The sequence below is a fragment of the Sycon ciliatum genome, chromosome 2 (assembly GCF_964019385.1).
Source record: "Sycon ciliatum chromosome 2, ocSycCili1.1, whole genome shotgun sequence".
Classification (NCBI taxonomy): domain Eukaryota; kingdom Metazoa; phylum Porifera; class Calcarea; order Leucosolenida; family Sycettidae; genus Sycon; species Sycon ciliatum.
This window is the reverse complement of record NC_088644.1, coordinates 17,377,203-17,402,113: the sequence shown is the minus strand read 5'-3', so window position 1 is coordinate 17,402,113 and position 24,911 is coordinate 17,377,203. Positions and strand designations below refer to the sequence as shown.

General features: G+C 47.4%; 2 protein-coding genes and 1 non-coding gene across 3 annotated transcripts in view; 2 read left to right on the top strand and 1 right to left on the bottom strand.

Annotated features, from left to right (window-relative positions):
• LOC135808999 (potassium channel subfamily T member 1-like) overlaps nt 1–21,554 on the top strand; it is a 49,506-nt gene extending 27,952 nt beyond the window's left edge. The window contains 9 exon segments of the mRNA XM_065322254.1: nt 430–501; nt 1,537–1,665; nt 4,022–4,121; nt 6,684–6,839; nt 7,340–7,426; nt 8,972–9,094; nt 9,715–9,799; nt 11,719–11,800; nt 20,384–21,554. Coding sequence (XP_065178326.1) covers nt 430–501; nt 1,537–1,665; nt 4,022–4,121; nt 6,684–6,839; nt 7,340–7,426; nt 8,972–9,094; nt 9,715–9,799; nt 11,719–11,800; nt 20,384–21,026 — 1,477 coding nt within the window. The 3' untranslated portion in view covers nt 21,027–21,554.
• Trnae-cuc (transfer RNA glutamic acid (anticodon CUC)) lies at nt 8,806–8,877 on the top strand. Its single transcript has one exon. It is a non-coding gene; the product is annotated as a tRNA-Glu (tRNA).
• LOC135808998 (complement C3-like) overlaps nt 21,470–24,911 on the bottom strand; it is a 61,036-nt gene continuing 57,594 nt past the window's right edge. The window contains exon 39 of the mRNA XM_065322253.1: nt 21,470–22,200. Within this exon, the coding sequence (XP_065178325.1) occupies nt 21,821–22,200 (380 nt within the window). The 3' untranslated portion in view covers nt 21,470–21,820. The remainder of the gene's footprint in view (nt 22,201–24,911) is intronic.

Sequence of the window (24,911 nt, the reverse complement as noted above, 5' to 3'; positions counted from 1 at the left end):
GGAAACAAATATCCGTGAACATAGAACAAAAGTCACCAACGTCTTGCACAGAGTGTATGGTAACGATTTTCATCAGTACTTTCATATCTCTTAACTAACTAACGTTGCTTGCAGTGATGATCGTATCATCCAAGTCATAACATACTGACTCAAAGACATGCATACCAGTAGACGAGAGGTGCAACAAAAGCTGTTGAAAAGGGCGCGTGTGTGTGTGTGTGTGTATGTGTGTGTGTGTGTGTGTGTGTGTGTGTGTGTGTGTGTGTGTGTGTGTGTGTGTGTGTGTGTGTGTGTGTGTGTGTGTGTGTTCGCTATCATCGCTCCCGCGATGGGCATGTCTGAGGTGTCTGAGGTGTGTGTGTGTGTGTTGCGTTGTGGTGTGTTGTGCTCACTGAATCTCTCTGTGTTTAATCACATGTTCATGCACAGACCATCAGAGTCGTTCCTGAGACACTTTGCATGCTTTCCTAAGCTGGCGTTCATGGTGGGCAGTTACGGCAAGTAAGAAAAACTGGTTTTGACTTCACATATTTACGAACTTTAAGTACATTATACTGCAGTGGTATGATTAGTTGTGCTTCCTCTGTCTAGATTTTCAAATGGTCCAGGGTGATGGTATCTCCAATATCAGTTTGTAATTATTGGAACGTTGTAAGCCCTTCACAATGGCAGATCCACAGGCATACCAATAGACTAGCCTGCCGCAAATAGAGAGCCTTTCCCCAACCCCACTTGACACCTTTATACCACGCTCATGGAGAATTCTAGAAACTCTCTGATGGCTGTGAAAAGTACAGTGTAGAAGTGCACTGGACAGGGTAACATCTGTGTGAAAAGTACAGTGTAGAAGTGCACTGGACAGGGTAACGTCTGTGTGAAAAGTACAGTGTAGAAGTGCACTGGACAGGGTAACGTCTGTGTGAAAAGTACAGTGTAGATGTGCACTGGACAGGGTAACGTCTGTGTGTAACGACTACTAGTATGCGATCACTAACACACATCACCATCTCTCCTGAGGCAAAGCTTGGTCAATATAATATTGCTTGTCCCCTGCTCTCTGTGAATCCACCACTGCTTCACAGTCATATCACTGTGAATCCACCACTGCTTCACAGTCATATCACTGTGAATCCACCACTGCTTCACAGTCATATCACTGTGAATCCACCACTGCTTCACAGTCATATCACTGTGAATCCACCACTGCTTCACAGTCATATCACTGTGAATCCACCACTGCTTCACAGTCATATCACTGTGAATCCACCACTGCTTCACAGTCATATCACTGTGAATCCACCACTGCTTCACAGTCATATCACTGTGCAGTGCTGTAACCAGTGTGACTCTTACATTTCATCTCTATACACAACTTGAACTTACCTCAACTTCACTCGTGTATGTGCGTGTGTGCGTGCGTGTGTGTGTGTGTGTGTATGTGTGTGTGTGTGTATGTGTGTGTGTGTGTATGTGTGTGTGTGTGTGTGTGTGTGTATGTGTGCGTGCGTGCGTGTGCGTGTGTATGTGTGCGTTCAGACTGGATGATCTTCTTCTTGCTGGTATTCTGATGGCCAAAGCTGTAATTGTCCTCGGCTCACGGAAGGAGTCGGAAGAGATATTCATGGTTGATGCTCAGACAGTAGTCGGTGTGCAAAAGCTTTATCGGTGAGCCTGATTTTTATGCAGTGCATACTAGACTTGTTTGGTTTGCTGTGTTAAGGTGGACGTGCAATGTTGTCCCAAGCTCTATGTTTTTTGAAGTTACTCGAGTGTCGAGGTTGTCTAACATACATCCACTCATTCTACTGAGCAGAGATGCAGGGGCGGATCCAGAGATCTCTACAGGGGGGTTCCGGTTGAACCAAAATTGAACAGCCAAAATATTATGGAATCATATGTGCGGTTGACATTTGTAATAACGACAATCCGATTGTGTTAGTGGGAATCGCATGCTTTTAAAACACACTACGGACATAATATTATTATATTTTTCCATCATCGACCACACCACAACTGCGCTCTCCAGCCGGCCTCGACACGTAACCAAAGTCGTTGCCACAGCACACCACCATCGCTGGAGACTGAGTCGGAGCGCAGTTGTGGTGTGGTGGCCGATGGAAAACCTGTACAGTGCCAAATGCTGCTGCTTACCATACATTGTATATTATTTAGTACCGACACATAATCATATACATGTATGCAATCGACTAGCACACAGGTTCAGTGAGGGCTTGAAGACCCTTTCAACTGTTACTTCTTGTAAAGATCGAATAATTATGCAAGCCATGGGTACGTTGAGAGCCAGGAATGCCGAAATGACAACTACAATATATAAGTTACTTTCCCTGCCCATTTGTACTTTCGGAAATTTTGGCATTTTTACGATGCGAAATGTCACAGGACAAGAGCATCGTCTTCACTTCAGTGACAGAAACAACAACAGCGAAACAGTGTCGACAATTTTACAATCCTTCCAATGTCATCTAAAACACATCGCTGGCGCAGCACTCCGTTCCTGCGGAGGAACAACTAGTCACTACTGCATGCTGCAGCAAGTAGAGATTACTGACTTTGCTTGGATGTCGGAGCCCTCATCTTCTGAGGAGCTTGAACTCTACGTGTACGGTTCGAAGTTTGTTGAAGAGTGTCAGTACTCGGAACATCCTTTCTCTTCTGCAAAAAACTTGTCCAAGGAATACTGACCACACCACACCCATCCTGAGCAGCAGTGAATGACAGCGCCAATGGAGGTAAGTTTGGATCGTTTCGAAAGATAAAAAAGGAGACAACCACCCAATGTTGTCTACAGTGTCCGTTTGTAAATCACGGACGTGAACACCAGTACAGACTACCGTACTGGCAATATATGTTGCCGCGTAACGCGTAACGCAGGGGGTGCGGCGTAACGCGCGACCAGGCTAGTGCGACAAATTTTCGTTGCGTTCGTAACGCGCGTCCGGCGGGGTGCGGCGATCTTTTCATTGCAAAAAAGGCTGAAAACTGTGAAAGCACGTGTACCGCGTGGTGAAAAGTTCAAAACTGGACGCAGCAGGAAGTCCTGCAATAGCAAAAAAAGGACTGCGGCAATATAGAAACCTGTGTAACGGCTCCTGTGCGACTTTGCATGTAACGCCCTGTGTGCGGTAAACATGTGCCAATGTAACGCTTCATGGCCTCACTGCGACAACATATATATTGCCAGTACGGTACTATGCGTACAGTATCGATCCACCGCACGCGAGTGCAGTGCACTGACTGACTGAGTCTGTAGTCATTGACTCAGTGACTGCACTGACTGTGATCGGACGGACGTCCTTTTGTGCACACATGATATTTTTCGATATTTTCTCAGCCGCACACTTTGCAAAATTTAGGGGGTTCCATGGAACCCCCGGAACCCCCCCCCCCCTGGATCCGCCACTGAGATGTGATTCATGGCTGTTGCATGCCTCACTGCTAAAGAACATGGGGCTGGATATTTAGTGTACATGTACATGTAGACAAGTATCTAAAATAACAATGTTCAGTAATCAATATGCAACTCAGCAACGTCCTCGTTTTATGCCAGGGGCAAAGTACATGTACCTGTATTCCATATTTTGGCAAAGGTGCACATGTAGCACAATTTAAGAAAAACAAAACTCCTGCTGTCATTCATGACAATGTGAAGATCTTGTGCTATGCTCATCTCTGTGTGTGTAGCAGTATCTTGTGCTATGCTCATCTCTGTGTGTATAGCAGTATCTTGTGCTATGCTCATCTCTGTGTGTATAGCAGTATCTTGTGCTATGCTCATCTCTGTGTGTATAGCAGTATCTTGTGCTATGCTCATCTCTGTGTGTATAGCAGTATAGCAGTATAGCAGTATCTTCGCTGTCTCTGGATCTGTTCTATTCTGGGGCTTTAAAAAAGTGATGCATATTACTCATAGTCATAGATGTCTGCAAAACGTCGGTCTCATGTGTGTGTGTGTGTGTGTGTGTGTGTGTGTGCGTGCGTGCGTGCGTGCGTGTGTTCGTAGGTTTTTCCCAAAGTCCAATATCATCACATTGCTAGCTCATCGTAGCAACATGCGCTTTCTCAACACAAAGAACTTGCATCGGTTTCCACGTTACACGGATGTAAGTGACACTGATGCCGTGATGTTGGTGTTAGTAGAACTGATTACACCCCCATACACACACATACACACACATACACACACATACACACACATACACACACATACACCCCATACACACATACACCCCATACACCCCCATACACCCCATACACACACATACACACACATACACACACATACACACACATACACACACATACACACACATACACACACATACACACACATATACCCCCATACACACACATACACACATACACACACACATACACACACATACGTGACACACGTACTTCAAGACAGTTCAAGTACACATGTGTGCAGCTCCTTCTAATGCTGCTATCTGTTTTCGGTGCGGATACGCCGGATAGGCATCTCTTTGCTTTTGTACCTGCATTAGCGTGGCTGCTGGTGCACTTCTTACGGAGTACACGGCCAAATTCTTCTTGTAGCAGTTTGAGCAGTAGGTAGTAGTTTGTAATTGAACGTGCAGTGTACAGGTACAATCATGTTATAGCGATCAGAAGAATCAGCGAAGTGGACATTGTACGCATATAATACATGTAGAGCCTCAGGATTTATTGCTATTACATACCAGTATAAAAACTTCGGGGACCTCGGTTTTTATATCTGGTATGTAATTGCAATAAATCCTGAGGCTGCTACATTTATTATACATAATAATAATGTTGACCTGCACTTTCCCTAAAAGGAGTATTTTATAAACAGTATTTATTGGCCTCAGTGGTATTTTATAAACAGTTTTTATTGGCTCAAAAGCCAATAAATACTGTTTATAAAATACCACTAAGGGGTCGTCCGTAATTATCGAAAAATTAAAAAATCCGTCGTCGTGCAAAATTGTCTCTGACCCACCCACCCACCCCCCATTTTTTCCCATTAATTTTTTGATTTTTACCGATGCCCAGCTCGAAAATAAGAACTCCTGACCCCATGGTCACTGATTCAGTGATTGCACCTGCCTGTACATGTACATGACGTATGTACGTATGTCAAGTACTAGTAGCTAAGTAAAGTGAGTAGGTCTAACGAAGGCCATGCACGTCCTACAACCACAAAAAAAGTCATGTACCGGTATATCATACTGGTGTTTGCGATCCCACACTACAGTGCACTACGAGTCAGTGCAACGAGTGTATGAGTCACTGACGAAAAAAAAGTATGAAAAATCAAAAAATTAAATTCCGCCAGCGCTCTTGACCACCCACCCCCTTTCTGACTGAGGACGGATTTTTTAATTTTTCGAAAAATACGGACGACCCCTAAGGCCAATAAATACTATTAGCACCATATCCCTCACACACTCATACTCAGCCCAAGGCAACAATGAATTGTTTTGGAGATAGTGTGCTGGTTCAAGTAACTGGTCTTGTAATGCAAAAGCTCAAAGAACTGGAAAGCAATGCCAGGCCAGTGGCAGCAACTGGCTCGCGAGGAGCCGCAATAAACCCACATTGTGCCACAATGGGGTTGCAAAGCAAAGCCAATGCAAATGGCAACAACTGGCTCGTGAAGAGCCGCAACTAGCGAAGCAAATGACCAGTTAGGAGCAATAGAGCTAAATGTTCCCTTGTACCATTAGCAAGAGGATAACATGGGAGGGATGGAGGGTGAAAATTTGATGCTGGCACAATCTAAAAGTCACCACTGATTAGACTTTGAAGTGAAGTCAATGGCAAGAAAGAAAGAGGAAGTTCAAAGGAAGCAGTTGTGCGACGTCAGGCTAAGCGCGCCCAAATCCATGCGCTAGCAGGGTGAGTGCAGTGCGCAAAAGTTTACAGGAAGCAGTTGTGCGACGTCATGCTGCTGAGCGCGCCCAAATCTATGCGCTGGCGGTGTGAGTGCAGTGTAGTGCGCAAAGCACTGACGCAGCGGTGCTTGGCAAATGCAAACATGGCAGTGTGATCGATGGATGCTAACACACACTAACTACGTTACTGCGACATTTATACAAATACTCCTTTTTAGGGAAAAGTGTAGTGCTGCATGGAAACGTGCAGTGGTATTTATTGAATTCGAGCAAATTTATTTGAATTTGATACTGTTGATGGTGTGGTCACTAATGATTGTGGGTATTTATCAAAGGTCAATATATATACTCGTATGTAGTTATAACAAAACAAGGATATGTACAATGTCTGCTTCACCGGTTCTTCTGATTGCTATAGTAAAGTTATTACATGACAACACACTGTGTTGTCATGTATACAGCTGTATACATGACAACACAGTGTTGTCATGTATACAGCTGTATAGCTATAAAGCTACACGTAGCTACAGGTACAAGTGAACTTAGCACACTGGCACTCAATTCTGCCGGGCTTCACACCAGACATTCAACTGCAATCCATAGGTCGTTTGGCCTAAATATGCACATGCTGAACGAAGGCCGAATGATGTTAGGGGTGTGCACATGCCTCTGCTCCCCTCAAAGGCTATGCCCCTGACATGGTACACGTGTCTTGTGTGCGTGTGTGTGTGTGTGTATGTGTGTGTGTCCTTGTACTTGTTTGCATCATGCATGTCTTTGTATGTTTAGAATAACTACGTGGACGGTACTGGCGTATCCTCACCACAGAAGGTGACAGTGAAGCCGACAACACGTGCTGGTGATCATCTTCACTACATGTTCTGTCCGCAGTTTGCTGCTGGTGATGTGTTCACAAGTAGTATGCTGGACACTTTACTCTATCAGGTCAGTCCACCACACTCTCCCTCTCTCGTCTCTACTGTGAGTCTGTCTAGCACGACATGTACAGTACAGCTCAATGAAATCCGATGATCAAGCGTGTCAATGCCATGCTGGTGAACCCCTTGTCCTGCGAGCACTGGGATGATGAACCGGTGCAGGGCGCAACGTTCACTCACACGATTAGATTTCATTGAGCAGCCCTGTATAAATCAGTGATACTTGCTCCTAAACGTTTAGTACACCGTAGCAGCGCAGTGCTATGTTCTATGGTCAGCTTCATGGGTACAGAGTGGTGAGTTATGAGTGGTGAGGCCTGTATGCCTAGCCTTTCCATCTTTCCCGGGTGCCTGTCCGGCCCAGAGCACGGGTGCCTGTCCGGCCCAGAGCACTGCATAGCAGCGGCTGTGGGTATGTATGCTGGCCTGAAGTCAATGTATCATTGCCAGTATGCTGGCCTGAAGTCAATGTATCATGACATCAACATTGCTGCTGTGTTCTTGTAGACCTACGTGAAGCCATGGCTTTTGGACTTTGTACGTCAGCTGATTGGTGCCAAGCAGAATGAGAAACACCAGTGTTGCTTGTGTATGGTAAGTTCATATAGTCCAGTGCAGGACGACGGCTCTCAGGATATTCATAACTTCCATACTGTAGTGTACTAGTAGATAAAATAGCTCACTAACTGATCTTGAACACCGTCACCATGTTTTCTATCTCATCAATTTAGCAGATGTATGATCAAGTGCGTAGACCTTTCCTTGCTCTTCATGTATGTACTAGTATACTGCATGTACGTACTTCATCAGGTTCAGAATGCATCTACTGCCCATTGTTCTACTTTAAATACTGGGCCGTCTGGTGCAGCATGGATGCAGTGTACCGGGTCCTTTGGACTTCAGAATATTGACTATACTTGTTGGCATCAATGGGTGGAATGGTCGGGAAAGACTAATGGAGGGTATAAAAGGTACTAGTACTGCCAGAGGGCCTTATCTCTCCAAGCCCGCTCCGCCTCTGTTTCTTGCCGGGGAAAGGAATACCGTTTGATTCTAGTTTTGACACTGCTAGGTAGAAGTTGCTTGCCAGCATACTATATTTTGCACTGTGACATTAATTTCGATGTCACATATCGTCAGTACTGGGTACTATCAAATTCCACGCTGCGGACACAGCAGTCATGTCGTGGCCATGTGAGTACGAAGTGACCGGCCCTGTATTTGTGTCATACAGCACTAGTCAGGGATACTAGTACGTGTTTCTCTCATAGACAGCACACCACACTCACACTGCGGAAGAAGTCAAAGTCATTGGGTGCTCTGGCTGAAGGTGTCGCATGCTGTTGTATTCCGTGAGGTCGAATGCAGTGTGTAGTAGGTATTTTACTACTCCATGATAGGAAGTTTTTCTTTCTTTTGTATTTGTGGCACGAACTTTTTTCTTGGCTTTTGGCTTTTCGATTGGTTGATTTTTGAGCTTTCTCCAGTCATCTCCCCCGCTATTTTCCCTCAAGACCAAAGTCAGAAATTTAATTGAGAAAAATGGTGATCCGCCCTGCCGACGGAATGCACTGAATGACTGTGCGCAGGTGTAAATCACTCTCGGCTTCAAGCTCGTACCGTGGGGTACACGTGACCTACCCAAATTGTCGCCATTCGTCGGCACGGCACTCAAGGTACCGTAGTGGAAATCGGCCCTTAAGAAATGGATGAACGAGCAGATCAGAGGCACTGTGTTGACAGAGTTTAGTCTAGTACATGTACCAGTAGTCGTACATGTACAGTGCTGTTCAATGAAATCCCATCGCATAAGTCAAGTTTGTGCCTTGCACCAGTTCACAACCCAGTGTTTGTAGGCCTACATGTACATGTGTAGGCCTACACAGCACCTGGTGCGTACCGGACTCACATAATTGGATTTCCTTTCACGTTTTGAATAGTAAACCTTTCACATGCCCTCTAGATCATGTGTGTCCCATATGGTCTAGTGGTTAGGATTCGGCGCTCTCACCGCCGCGGCCCGGGTTCGATTCCCGGTGTGGGAACATTCCTTTTTTTTTAAACCTTTTTGTCAGCTTTTTGTTCTATCTTGTGTAATATTTCCATACAAGGCATTGTTCTTTTATCCTTTGACTGCAGGTTGAAGTCACACCATATCTTGCAGGAATGAAGACGTATGGCCGGTTGTTGTTACATCTCTCCTTCAAGACTGGTGATCTAGTGATTGGATTGTATCGCACTCTAAGTCCTCGCAGTCCAGAGGTAATACATCTACTGCTACTGCTGCTCAATTCTGCTGGTGCTGCTGCTGCCGCCGTTGTCGCTGCTGCTGCCGCCGTTGTCGCTGCTGCTGCTGAAGGTACTGTGCTACGAATGTATCTTGTGTGGTCCAAAGTTTGATCTGGTGTACACTATGCTGCAGTGCATGTTGTGCTCCAGTGCATACCGCTCTTGAAAGTTGAAGAAACTGTGCTTATCCATTCCTGGTGTGTTATGTGTGAAAACCGACTGCGCACACCCGCGATGGTAACAGATAACAGATACATGTACTTGACAACAGAACACAATCAGAGTGCCCTGCCAGGTGAAGATTGCTCAACACTGCGGCATGGATCTTGTGCATACAATATGGAGAGAGAGGAACAACTAGTCACTGGTCGAGTTTCGCGCTCTCTACGCGATCATCTGGTAACCACTGGATGTCATTCCCGATATTATGGTACCAGCACATGGCTTATATACCGGTGTGAGAGCCTGTTTGACTAGCAGTTAGAACAGGCAATAAATTTAGCATGATTCACTTTAGCATGATTGTATTGTATTGTCGCTGCTGTTATACATGACTTTTGTGTACTGTGCTATCCATTGTGTGTATCTATTAGATATTGGCATGTCAGGCCACCTGGATGAATGACGTCAATCGCATTGTCACAAACAGAATGACTGCACTTGGTATTGGTGGTACAGGTGAGGTGGCAGCCATGTCATTGCTATCTTGTTACATTGTTACAGGCAATGTGTGTGTGTATGTGTGTGTATGTGTGTGTGTGTGTATGTATGTGTGTGTGTGTGTGTGTGTGTGTGTGTGTGTATGTGTGTGTGTGTATGTGTGTGTATTGTGTGTGTGTGTGTGTGTGTGTGTGTGTGTGTGTGTGTGTGTGTGCATGTGCGTGTGTGTGTGTGTGTGCGTGCATGTGTGCGTGTGTGCGTGCACGCGCGTGTGTGTGTGTGTGTGTGTGTGTGTGTGTGTGTGTGTGTGTGTGTGTGTGCTGCTTGCAACGCCATGCCCAATACTGTTGACCTTGCGATTTCTCTCTCTTCTCTTCTGTCTTCTTGTCGTTGTCTCCCGCTTTTGGGAGCGGCGTGGCCTGATAGGGTAGCTGTACATAGTAGTAGTAGTAGTAGTAGTAGTAGTAGTAGTAGTAGTAGTAGTAGTAGTAGTAGTAGTAGTAGTAGTAGTAGTGTGTGTGCGTGCGCGCGCGCGCGTGTGTGTGTGTGTGTGTGTGTGTGTGTGTGTGTGTGTGTGTGCTGCCAGCTCTGTAATCTTCGCTTCCGACGTGCTCAGGAAATGTCTCGGCATGGATGTGCCCGTGAAACTCTCCCTGCCTGACTATGGCTCCTTTATGGAGTGGCGTGACCCTAGTGGCAGCCATGCATTAGTAGTAGTAGTAGTAGTGTGTGTGTGTGTGTGTGCACGCGTGTCTTTGTGCACATGTGTCTTCTGTCAAGTGCGCTTCTGAGTAATGTTTCCATGTAATCACAATGCTGTGTGCTCCGTTTAGCTGCAATATGTACAGCATTATTCCTTGTAGTAATTTTACATCGACAGGAAAAGTTCCTCTTTCCTAAGCCTACAAAAGAAGAAAGAAACCTGCAACCTGGCTCTTGACAAACCCCAGCAATGGTCGTAGGGTTTAATTCCGTCCAGCCGTACCCCTCGCAGGCTTCACTAGGTTGTCATGTATGTCAGAGTGGCACCCCAATTGTGCCTTGGCAATGCAGCAGGGTGTTTGGTTGCTAATCTTAGTATTGTCGTGCTGGCAGTGGCATTGGGACACATACATACTAACTTAGCACAGCTAGGAAAGCAGGTAACAGGTAGTCATGCTCTGAACACTGTCACAGGAATACTGCCATTGCAGTCCACACACTGCGTGTGACGGACGTGGTCTGGGATGCGGGCTATGCGGTTGGACAGTCAACGTCCAATGACTTGAAATAGCAGGGTGTGTGTCGGGAATGAAATTCACACGGAAAGCTGACAGAAAGCCTCTTGCGGTGATCTGAAATATCTGCTGATCCAAATCGGTGAAGGTTGGGCCAACTGGGTTCAATGTTTGAAGCATTGCCAGACTATCATCGTCCCAGCAGTGAATTGAGATGGCATGGATCAATAGTACTAAATACACGTTTTCGTTTCCGTTCCGGAGGGAATTCACAACGACCACCAGCACCCTGAAATCCAGCGGCAGATACCAATCCTGTAGTTGTACATACGGTGGGTAGTGAACTAGTGATGCTATACCGTAAAAGTCCGTAAATAAGTACCTGCCCGAAAGAAATACCCCCTTCATTCTTTAGGCTCTGTCTGTTGAAGTCAAGTCAAGCCCGATAAACATACTGCCCAAAATAAGTACCGGTTTGGTGCGCACATGCAGCACGTAGCATGTACATCTACATGAAAATGACTTCTCCACTACACACAAGTCAGGTCCGAAAGTTAGTTCGTGCCCGAAAGTCAGTTCCCGCCCGAAAGTTAGTACGGGTGTGGTCACTAAATTCGAAAGTAAATACGTACTTATTTACGGACTTTAAGGTAATGTTCTTGTTTGTAGTTCATGTTCCTTGTTTTCCCTGTTAATTTGTTCTGTTCTTGTTTTTCATAGCTCCTGTTAGCGAACCCCGTGGCCAATCATATGTATTGATCAACCCGCCACAGGATACGCCCATTGTTGTGGGGGACAAGATGTAAGACATGTCCCATGAATTTGCGTTTGTGTGTGTATGTGTGTGTGTGTGTGTGTGTGTGTATGTATGTGTGTGGGGGGGGGGGGGGGCACGTGCAGGTGTGTGTGTGTGCGTGTGTGTGTGCGTGTGTGGGTGGGTGTGGGTGTGTATGTGTGTGTATGTGTGTGTGTATGTGTGTGTGTGTGTGTGTGTGTGTGGGTGGGTGTGTTTGTCTGAATGCATGTACAGTGAGAGCAAAGCATGCACATTATACCCATGATAAGCCCCTTTGCCGCATACATACACACAGACACACGCGCATGCACGCATACATGCCTAAACATGTTGAAACCTGAAATCTATTCAACAGCGGCGGATCCAGCCATCTCTACAGGGGGGTTCCAGTATAGTCAAAACAGTGAATAGCTGATACATGTACATTGTCGGGGAATCTCAAGCACGCACACAGAGTGCACCCGACACAACGAACACCTACTCAGTTCATATGGTTTACAAAGTTGAATGCATGATAGGATTAAAGTAACGGGAAGAGAAATAGAAAGTCGAAACTGTCTTCATGCCATTGCAATAATAATTACAACCACTGAACACCGCGTGGTTGACAGCTCTATCTGCTCAGGGGGTGCATGCATGCGTGCACAGCACACCCACACGTAATGAGTCTGAAGCACATGCCAGTACGTCATATTAGGACGTGACGTGGCAACGTGATACTAGTACATGCCCCCTAGTGACAATTGTCACTAAAAATGAGGAGAAGAAGATAAAAAACGACTTTAAAAAACAGTACCAATTATCGCAGAATAGGAGCCAATAAATTGAGAAAACAAAACAAAAGAACCAAATTTATGACACACACTATTAAACGTCAATCGTCAGAGACGGCCAAAACACGAATTAGAGTCACGAGTCAGACCCAAACTCGGACAAAGCAGAGAACATAGTGGTCTCAAGAGCCATACCTACTAGGCTCACGGAGCAGGGCTCTGTCGCGGAGAAGACGACCACCAGCGGTGTCATCAGGTACACCAGCCAAAGGCACATGGTCCAACGGCTCGTCATCGATAATACTAGCTACATCTAGTGGCTCAGGGATACGACTGGAATGACTTCCAGCAGGCTTCAGCAGCTCTGTGTTGACGAGTTTTTCTGCTGTGCCACGGCCAATCACGACAGTTGAGGGACCAACGACTCGCTTGACGATCCAACCTTCTTCGAATTCGGGGAGTCGTTTCTGGTGCCGGTGTGGACGGCGGAAGAGAACAGACTCTCCAGCCGAGAACGCTTGAGTTGGCTCCTCGACAAAATCGCAGGACGACAACTCTGATTCCAGGAGATCGTACATGGCTGAGGCGCGACGCTGTATTTCCTCCGTCCAGCGGGGAAACGACCAATCTGTTGGGGTAGCATCCACCACGAGACTGCGGGGCTGCCAGCCAACCATTGCTTGCATAGGTGAGACACCGGTGACACTGTGGGGCCTGTTGCGGTAGAAGTACAGGAGCATAGCTAGGTCGACCTGCCAATCACTGGACTCGTCGAGGACCTTCCGCACCAAGGTCAACAGCGTTTGGTTGAACCGTTCTGCGGCACCTTGCGATTGGGGGTGGCGAACTGCGCCAAAACACACGTTGACCCCACATACCTTGTAGAGGGATGACATCAGGGCATTGTGAAGCTCGGTGCCGTTGTCGGAGCGGATAACATGGGGAGGACCCCACCGAGTGCACACACTAACAAATGCATCGGCGACAGACTCAGCATCATGGCAAACAAGTGGGACGACCTCCACCCACTTGGTGAAGGTGTCAATGCAGACAAGAACGCAGTGATATCGGCCAGACTTGTTGGTACCAAGCTCGAGCGTGTCAATTTGCACAACACGCCAGGGACCATCGGGAGTTACAGGTCGCGTTGGTTGCGGTAGACAAGGTTGAGCAGGATTTGCCGCACGGCAGGTAGTGCACTCTGACACGTAGTCACGGCAGCGCTGTGCCATACCAGGGAAATAGCATTGGCTACGGAGTAGATGCCACGTGACTTTCCCAACCGGCGTGACCACTCACAGTATGGGCGACTGCAAGTGCATCGGCAGTAAGACTCTGGGGAAGGGCAGGCACAAGCTCAACATCGTTGAGAGGCGGTTTCACGCTGCGAAACAGCACATCATCCTCAATCACCAGCTGGGTTCGGACTCTGCTGTAGCTGGAGTTGGGAATCGGTTCACCGGAGAGAAGCTGGGCCTTAGCGGACGAGATCTCCTCGTCAGCAACTTGGGCAGTGGCGATGTCACCCATAGCAAGAGGTGGGAGAGCACGAACGGTAACACCGGCTGCTGCAACATCAGGCTGTGGCTTCTTAGGACTGTCCGGCACACGGAACCAGGTAGGGACACGGGTTAGCTGATCCGAAATATTGTCCTCTGAGCGGACCCATTCAACGTCAACTGTAATGCCAGATACAGTGATCAAATCGTCGATGATCTGCAAACGACGCTGAACCAAGGTAGCGTGAAGGCCACTCACTTTAACACGACGAATGTTGTTCAGCAACTGCGTCAACCAGCCATGGACTGTACGCGAATCAGTGTGCAAGACCACGTTCTTCACTGGCCAACACAGAGCGAGGTTGAGCGACTTGATGACGGCGTCTAACTCTGCTATGTTGATATGACGCTTATCATCGGAAGGTCTGAGCCAGGACTTGTCTTCGACGATAGCGCCGTTGACTTCCAGAACCGCACCCATGGCCAGGCCAGAAGCATCGCACCAAACGTGCCACACGGTGGTGTCATCACAGGGCACAGACCAGACACCATGCACAGGATCGTCTTGACGGACACGAGACTCGACCTCACGACATGGTTGCACGAGATGAGGCGGTACGAGGTCATCCCATTTCGATGTGTTCTCACCGACAAGCCGCTTGATGTAGTTGCACAGCGGGCGTAACCAGGAACATACCGGGTAGTGACTAATCACACGGCCACACCAACTGAACACTTGACGACGAGTTGGTGACTCTGGCAACTTGAGGTCAACACCAGCACGACGTTCCCACGTGACTGTATCTTCGACATCAGAAGAGGACAGCTGTAGGCCCAACACACGAGCAGTTGCGAACTTCTCTGGCTCTTTCGTCTCAAGCCCATAGCTGGCGAGTTCATGGCGGACGATGTCGGTCTGGGCAGTAGGGACGTAGAGGTCGTCCACATAGTTGTCAACGTCGGCGTGATCACGGGTAATCCATTGGACAATCATGTCCAAGATCTTTGGCGCAACGTTCAGACCGAATCCCATGCGGGTCATGGTATACAACTCGCCTTTGTACACAACGGTTTGGTACTTGTACAGGGTGGGATGGATCCGTACTTGCAGGTAGGCTTTCCGGATGTCGAGAAGAACGCTGTCGGCACTACGTCTGCGCCAGTCACGGAGTTTCGCGTCACAAGCTGGAGCGGTGACACCGGGGTGGGACACAAGACAGGCATTCAGGGCACGGTAGTCCAAGCACGGCCGAACCGGCGTGGATGCCTTGTGCTGCTGACTAACGGCAAGTATCGGCAAGACAGCGACAGGCTCTCCGAATGCCTCGGAGTCGTACTTGACAAGCCATCCATTGTCCACCCACAACTTCATTTCTGAAGCAAACTGCTCCTCCTCGCTGACGCTTAGAGACTTCCGCGAGTACTCTCCAATGCCGGAACCAATGTGCTGCTCGGGTGCAACGCCACCCTTCCACGACCACTGAGCAATCCAATGACCACGCTCATTCGACCAGTTAGCTTGGCAATCGTTCGCCTTCAAGGTGACTGTCGACTCGGACTCGGTAACATCGATGTGACGAGAAAGCTTGTTAGGCTTCTCAGATTCGGGTTGGGGAGATGCACCGGCAGCGACACCTGCCTGCTGACCAAACACAACTGAGGACAGCGTGCCCCCTAGACCGTCGTAACGTAGAGTGAGGCCACCGACCTTGCCAATGGTATCTGTGCCAATCAGGAAGTCCGTGTTCAAGGACGACAAGTTGGGCACAACGAGACAATCAATAGTGATCCGAGGCAAATGGACGGCTCCATCAAGTCGTTGCACACGTAGCGTGACGTTGCCAAGGATAGTAAGTGGTGTTCCGTCGATAGACAACAGCTTGTCCTGACAGGGAGAAACTGCAGCTGATAGGTTCAATCGGTCAACAACAGCCGACTCCACATGTGTGCGAGTACAGCCAGAATCCACCACAGAGGCAAAACGCGTCCACGTACTAGACTCAGTACTGGGTTCCTGTACGTCCACGGCTACACGAACTAGGTCTCCATCCGATTTTGCCAGAGCAAGGCAAATATCCGTACGTTCAGGCGGCGCGTGACCAGCAGCGACATTTCCAACTCGACTCTTGTTCGGACAGTCCTTGGAAATATGCCCTTTCGCTTTACAGGCATAACAGGTGACACTGGGCTTACGCTTCGGGCACTGTGATCTCACATGGCCCACGGCCTTACACTGGTAACACACGAGCGACTTCTTGGGCTGAGAGCTAGCAGCAGCAACAGCACCATGGGATTCTGGGAGTTTGGATGCCTGCATGACTCTGATTTGATTTGCCATATCAGTGACAGTGAGCTTCTGCGTAGCAGACGCCATACGAACGTGGTGACCAATATCAGCTGGCAAACCACTCAGGAACTGCTCAATCAGCACGGGATCTGAATTATCCGCAATCTTATGGCCAGACAGCGTAAGTAGGCGCTTCAAATCTGCCAGGTACGCGTCCACAGGCTCTCCATTCCGCAAAGCCCTTGACGTAAATGAACGGTAGGCAGCACCGGGCGTGGGGCAAAATGCCTGCTCCAGCGCAGATTTAATTTTTGCCGGCGATTTTTTGTCCTCGTCAGACAATTGAGTGACAACCGTAAAGGCTTGTCCACTCAGGAACAACGGAAGATGCTCAGCCTTGGCAGCGTCATCGGCCCACTTATTGGCCTTGGCTAAGACCAGAAACTTAGCCCAGAACTCATCAAAGTCGTCCTGTTTGCCCCGATACGGGCGAATAAATCCATCCAACTTCGAAGCCATCTTTCAGAACTTCCAACGGGTTTCAGCACCAAAGTTGTCGGGGAATCTCAAGCACGCACACAGAGTGCACCCGACACAACGAACACCTACTCAGTTCATATGGTTTACAAAGTTGAATGCATGATAGGATTAAAGTAACGGGAAGAGAAATAGAAAGTCGAAACTGTCTTCATGCCATTGCAATAATAATTACAACCACTGAACACCGCGTGGTTGACAGCTCTATCTGCTCAGGGGGTGCATGCATGCGTGCACAGCACACCCACACGTAATGAGTCTGAAGCACATGCCAGTACGTAATATTAGGACGTGACGTGGCAACGTGATACTAGTACAACATGGACATGCATATGGTTACCAGTAGTACATTTACGAAATTTAGGGGGTTCCGCTGAACCCCTGGAACCCCTCCTGGATCCGCCCCTGATCAACAATTTAAGGAAAATATTGGAGGCGCATCCAATGACGAAAGAAGTGTCAACACCGACACAATCCACACAGTCAAGGACACTCAAACGTCTCTTATCCGGGCGCTTCAGTTACTGGCACGTCTCTCTACCGGGCACCTTCAGCTTGAGTTCCTATGGCAAAAATGCTTCGAATTTGGGGGTTGAACTTTTTTCTGAACGCGCAAGTGCTTATTTGTCTCTGCCAACCTGTGTAATCCACACATTTTTATCCATGGACTATTTTTGTAACCTGAACATGTGCAATATGTGCCAAATAAACTTATCCCATAGTACGGTAGGAAACCATGGATTCAGCCAATCAGCAGCCGTTATTTCCGGGGAATATAGCACGATATTCCCCGGAACTCCGGGGAAAATACATTCGTACACATTCGTACCACCTTTGACCCCAGGCGTTCTACGTACGCTGGTGCACTGCCACTGTACCAGACCCTGCCGCAAAGGCAGTGCCTGGTACGGTGACAGTACTCCAGCGCAAGTCGAACACATGGGATCCACACACACACTGACAGACACCACATGCGCTTGCACAACATACAGAACAAGACTACTTGCACTTTTTTTAATACATTTGTTATACTATGTGCTTGCAATGCAACAGCACTCCTACTGTCAATGCATGACGTTATTATTCAAATTATTGTCCTAACACTGTAACTGAGCAAAGTCGGTACATGAAAGGTCCACGATGGGAAAGAAGAATGACTGGCATCATCATTAAAATTTGAGAAGAATAAGCCGCAGAGTATCTAGAACGAATTACAATTTATTTCGAAATGGCATACTAGTATATCACCAGACAGTTTCCTTCGTAACTGATAAAACAATGCACTTCAAAATGCACCTAAAGTCCTAAACCTAAAAGGTGAGTTTGAATTCTTAGCTGCATGTGTAAAGCATCATTCACATGTACCCATTGTTAATAGCACTTACTCCTATCTCTAGTCTAAACTAGTCACGGAACTGTTTGGTTCAACGGCAGCTCCAAAGCTCCACAGATTCAGCTACATGTAACGTCTATTCACGCGCTGACGAGCGAACATACTACTGTACTTCAAAGCACAAGTTGTGTTTATCTACTTGAACTCAATAAACTGAACTAAATGTATAAGGAAGGACATCTTATGTAAGATGTATGGATCAAAGGAGAAAGATCCTTCTGATCTTGCCCGACGTTTCCTTCATATGACAGCTGAGTGATGTCTTCCTCCTCCTATCCTCTTACCAAGTTTACCATGCATACATACTTCAAGATACTTGTCTAGCACGTTCGCAGTACATGTACCGGTACAACCATCAATGCCATCCTGTACGATAAGCACATTTCATACTCCAGATTTTGGGAAAAGTTTGACCTGACCTGGGATAAGTGCATTATCCCATTCGTAGTCGGGGTATACCGTATCTCTCATATTTTCCCTCGTACCTGCGGTACTCAGGAAAATATTCGGTGGTATACCCCTCGTACTCATGGGATAATCCATACTTCTTCAAAGTGATAATGATACATGGTAGATGAGTTATCCTGAGATTCGGGCAAATCTGAGATACGGGCAGTGCCCGGTCCCAAGGTGCCCGGATAAGAGACGTGTGAGTGTAAAGCCAATTTAGTAACCAAACTTTTTCATTCCCTACTCATCATGGGAAAGTACAAGGAATAATGGAAAACATGTCAAAATACAGCAACTTATAGAGCTAAAGCAAAAGCATAGATGAGAAGGGAACGAAAATGTTTGGTTACTAAATTGGCTTTACTTGACTGTGTGGATTGCGTCGGTGCTGACATTTCTTTTGAAACAATCAAAAATGGAAAGGTTTCATGTAGAGCTGTCAAACTGCCTGTGCTGGTAACATCAATAATTGGCAAACAATATGGGATCATGCGCGTCGGAAGCTGTTTTCGATTGGTCGAAGGGCGTAGTAGAGGGGGATCCGTGGGAATTTTTTTAATCAAGCCAAATCACCTCTTGCATGATAAAGATACTGTTAAACACCCGCAGTAATTTTCAACAATGTGCTTAACTGAGAAGCAAAATAATACCGGAATATTGGTCTGGTTCGAGCCAGGCCAACTAGGCCGGCTCCAACGCCCATGGGGATGCCCCGTTGCTTAGCCAACAGCCTGTTGAACAAACAACATGGGTTCCCAGTAGCGTTGCAAACATCCCTTTGATAGCTGCATGAGCAAGATCGCACCCAAGATATTTCCCATGTTTCATTGGCCCATGCTATATACTGTACTATTGCGTACCGTTATCTCGCGCATTTAAGGACACGTTCCTATTAGGGCTCAAACGATTAGTCCGATTAACCGGTTGCAGACCGGTTACGAAGAATTAATGGTTAACCGATAAAGATAACGGTTACGCAGTTACTTTTCAGTCAATTTTTCAAGTATCAGGTCGTTACAAAGTGTGCACTTTCGGGGGCTGTCGCAGGCGTACGCAACTTCTGGGCTGTCAACTCGGTCATATCTGGTCTCTTGGTGTGAGAGTATGTATGCATGAGCATGCAAGAGAATGTACAAGTGTGCGTTGTACTGAATAGGGTACATTTTTTTGAATGAGTATAGTCAAATATACGGTTAAAAAAGAGTCCGCAGGATTGCCGTGGCTTATAGGTTATAACCGGTTAACCGACCGTTAGCTTAGCAGTTAACCGTCAGGGGTAAAACCGTGACCGTTTGAGCCCTAGTTCCTATCTTCGAATATAAGAGCACTCTCGCTTATAAGAACATGCACTTGTAAGTGAATGAAAATTACAAAACCATACCATGTTCACCATGGTTCCATTGTACTAGCATCAACCAATAATATTCGTACTTGCACATGTTCATGTCGATGCGATGTTCGTCTCTCGCATAAATGACCATGGTCTTATAATCAAACGAAAATGCACTTGTGAAAGGACCGAAAACAGCGACTTTTCGATTATAAGAGCATGGTCTTATATGCACGAAATTACAGTAAATTGAGTTCAGAGTAATGATTTTTTGCAAACTGTCTTTGTGTGTTTTAATTTCCAATCATTGTCTGTGACAGGTATGTTATCCATCATGTTCCCACTGCTCATAGTGATGCGTATCATACTCCACCAGGAACTCCCACTGATCACTTTCCTGGAGAGTTTCTTGTACCAGATTTCGACACGCCCCATGGTGGTGGTGGCGCTGGTCAGCATCACCCACATCATCCCCATCAGCAGCAACATCATCACCATCACTACCATCACTATCACCACCATCATCCAACCAGTAACCTACAACCAGTGGAAGAGATGGCCAGCTTGGAGCTAGCGTCACCACCAGCAACAACTGTAGGTAACGAAGAGCAGCCAGCTCAGCATCCGAGATCAGCCTACGTTGATATGCAATCTGATGACTTGAACACACCAACTATCATTGTAACACCGGACTCACTGACACGCCAGGCTATCAGTCAAGCGCAGCAACAGCAAAGACAGGATGGAGCAGCCGCGACATCTCCATTTGTGCAGTCTGATCTGGGTACACGTCGACGTGGTAATTCTTCACAATCAAACGACTCGGAGAATGCCTTCTCTTTCTTGGAGCATCCACTGCCAGCTCCGAGCATGTCGGAGGAGTACAGTGGATATGCTCCTCTGCACACAAATGGGTTTGTTAGTATGGAAGGTGATCGTGAGGTATCTGAATCAGCTGTCTGACAGTTTTGAGCAGTGTTGATCGATCGATTCACGTGGATTATATTTGCTAACCAAATCTGCATTTTATTTGGCGTATTGAGAGTTTTCAAATGTCCACTTTTTTAGGTAGACACTTTGTTCATTTTGTAGACAGGTAGGCTAGATTTATTATTTTAGGGAATAGGAGGGAGCAGCATCATAGTTCGCAGCTAGGCATTCATGTTAAACCTGCACTTCATTTGGCGTATTGAAAGTTTTCAATTGTCCACTTTTTACACTCAGAAGTTGTTCATTAGGGAGCCTACAAGTATTATTTTAGGGAATAGGGAGCAGCATCATAGTTCGCAGCTAGGCATTCATGTTGACACCTTTTTATCAGGGTTTCCTTCCACACAGCTGGTCTGTATACAAACAGAATTTTGTGTGCATTTTGTCGCTTGCTAATTTCCATATTCTGTGAAGCATAAGAAGATAATTATTTTCATGAATTTCAGAAAAAAATGTCCATGTACATTATTATAAAAGTGAATTATTGTGTAAATTGCCTTACTTTCATGAGCATCTCTGCATGAGTGTCTGAGAAATTTGTCCCTGTACTCTATTTAAAAAGCGAATTGTGTGGGCAGGTGGTGGTGGTGACCCTATAGTAACATTTGAGTGCTGTCACCAGTTTACATGAGGAGTACAACTTTCAATAAACATGGCAGGTTTAATCACATGATGAATACAACTGTCAATATTCATTGTACATTCATAAGGTTGAGGGCATATATGATACACACTGGTCAACCTGATTGTGATCCTGCTACATGTTGTCAGGGTTTAGGCAATGCACCACATGCGTTGTACTCCTTGCCTTGCTTGAACTCATACCACACCGCGTCGACTGCATCACATACACCTGGCTTGGTGCGTATCAGGCGACGTAGGCGACAGAAGCGGCGTGTCTTGGTCCACCGCTCAATGGATGTATCCTTATCTAGCATGAGCTTGAGACCCCTGTCAGGCCCTGTGATCAGATAACTGGCACCTCTTTCCATGTCCGGGCATGTACAATGAGCTGGGCGATAGAATGTGAACTTGTCACCAGCTGCCACATCACGACTGCCACGCTTGATTCGGAACTCAATAATAATTCTGAACCGTACCCAACCACTCTCCAATGCTATCCTCTTCAGCACTTTAATTCTCCAGGCTATGATAGCAGAAACCCATTGTGCAGACCACACGCATACACGTACACATCCACAGCCACACACACATAATTACACATACCCGTACACACCCGTACAAATACACACACACACACACGTACCCACGTACCCGCGAGGACATGCACATACACACACACACACACACACACGCGTGCGCGCGCACAAACACACATGCACACACCAAATTCAGAGGCAAAGGCTGATTGAATTTTCAGTCCCAACAAAGCGCAGTTTGATATACCAGAACAAGTAAAGTAAATTTCGGCTATGCCTGAAGACTACAAGATCGTCAACGTATCTTCTCGTTAACCTAGGAATTTAGTACCGTCATTAAAAATTAGCGACTACTCGTTATAATAAATGCCGGCTTTGAGTGTCAAAGCCAAGTTAGCCTACGCGGGCACATGCGCAGTGATGGTCTCATGATGCATATCATTAATTATTATTGTGCCGAGTATGGTCTGTAATTTGCATTTTTGCACTGCTGCTACTGTTGCCTTCATGTGCGCTGCAGTGGCTAGTCGAATGCAGTTTGGTTGTCTTTTCCTTTGGACAAGTGCTTTCCGGGTGAGGCTGGTAATTTCTCTACAAGAAGTGCTTTCCGTGTGAGGCTGGTGCTTTCTCAGAAGGGAATCAGTTGTGTTCGGCTGCATAGTCAAGCGCTGAGCTGAAAGCGCTTGCACCTTCACTGACGCAGCGAAGGATCGCGCTTGGTTGAAATATTTATTTGTTGAGTGGGTAGATCGGGGAGCTCATCGTCGCAGGCGTGCCTTTCCTGGAGTTCATGAGGCCAAGCATGGACTACTCGTCGCCGAGGACCAGTTGTTTCCGCCTCGACATAGCGCCTGGCGTTGACGCAGGACCGGCTGTGATCACCTGCCCAAAATCTAGCCAAAGCAGTCGACGAGGAGCGGAGGTGTGTACATCGACAAAGTAGGCTGGTGGTTTTCAACATGTCGCTACTGCTGGAGCGTTTTTGAGTGAGGGACGATCGTTGATCATCTACGTATCAGTTGTGGTTGTCAAACGCTTGTGGCCTTCGCGGTGGATTTTATGCTCCCGGTGCGTTCGTTATGCACCATTTCTGCATACACACGGTATTCCACTATCTCAGGGAAAATTCATCCCCCAGTCGTTCTGGGTATGACACTCTTCCTGCTAGCTGTGCTGGCCTGCACAAGAACCAGTGCGCTGCACCAAACTAGGTGCTTCTGTTATCTTTTGCTTGGTGGTTCGTGGCAAGAGTTGAAGTGACGGTTCTGCAGTTATTTGACCACCTCAGCATCCTAGTCGCCCCTGGCGCCGAGAAGGTGGTTCGCTCATCAACGGTGGTGACGGTACTTCGCATAGACATCGACTACTTAGAGCAGGTGATGCGGCTACCTGACGAGAAGTTCTCTACTATTCTAGCGGCTTTTGTGTGAGTGGTCCATGCGCCCTAGCTGCCCACAGCGGGATCGGCTGACCATGATCGGCATCCCGTCCTTTGCCGCCGCCACGGTGGTTCCTCCTGGCAGGTCTTTCATCTGCCGTCTCATCGTTTAAGCTGCCCCGCTCCGTCTCTTCAGTCAGTCTTCACCGTTGCCACAGAAGCTCGCTTGGACATCAACTGGCGGTGCTCCTTTGCTGCGAACTGGACTTCCGTGATGTCGTGTGGTCTCCATCCCCTGACCTTGAGCTAGTCATGGCTACCGGCTGCCTCTGATGTTGGCTTTGGCGGTTTCTATCACGGACAGTGGTTTGTGGCAATGGGCCGCTGCGCTGCAGGCCAAACCTATTATGATTACTTACTTCCGCGCACTGGTCACAGCATTAATGACAGTATTCCTGCTGCCCGCTTCAGCCTAAGTTTATTATACCCATGGCTGACACCGTTCGGCATGTGATTCGTCAATTGTCTGCTCTGCCCTCAGTTCTGGATGCATGGTCTGCTCACACTAGTTATCCGAAGCGGGGCCTGCTGTCTTCCATCGGCATGCTTTCACTTGCTGCCGCAGTGGTGCCTCTTGGTCGGACATTCATTTGGTGCCTCCTGGACTTGAGCTGCACCCTCCCTCCAGTCTTCCTTTACCCTCGTTGCCGAAGCTCGCTTGGACCTTCCGTGGTGTTGTCGGTTTTCTGCCACTTGGAATGGCCGTTCATTCTTTCCTGCCCTCGAGTGGTTCAACTCCCCCGGTCTTGGAGTTATTTCCCGCCGCTTCCGATGTTGGCTTGGGTGGCTATTTTGTCGCCCAGTGGCTTTTGGGACGGTGGCGCCAGGCCAGCTCGGGCCGTGTTATCCTCCGTCAGGCTCTCAACTGTAACCACCGAGCGCTACATCCGGCAAGTGGCCGGCATGCCACCCCAGTGGACAAGTAGAGTAGCATCTCTACAGGACAGGGTGTGAGTGAAAATGTCTCAGTTCCGAGTACTGGCCCCCGCAGCCTGCAGCCATCCAGTACAAGTACCTTCCCCTAGCTCGCTGCTTTGAGTGCGGCCAATGACGCGCTAGTTGAGGACTCCGTCTCGGAGCGTACCAAACAAACGTTTAAGCCTGGTATTGCTGCATATTTAGAGTTCTGCCGTACTAACTCCATTGTGGCACTTTCTCCTACTATTGCAAATACTGTGTCCTTCACCGCTAGTCTCTTTGTTGTAAGAAGTCTGTCTCTGTCATCAATTCGCGTTTACCTAGCGGCAGTCTGCTACTACC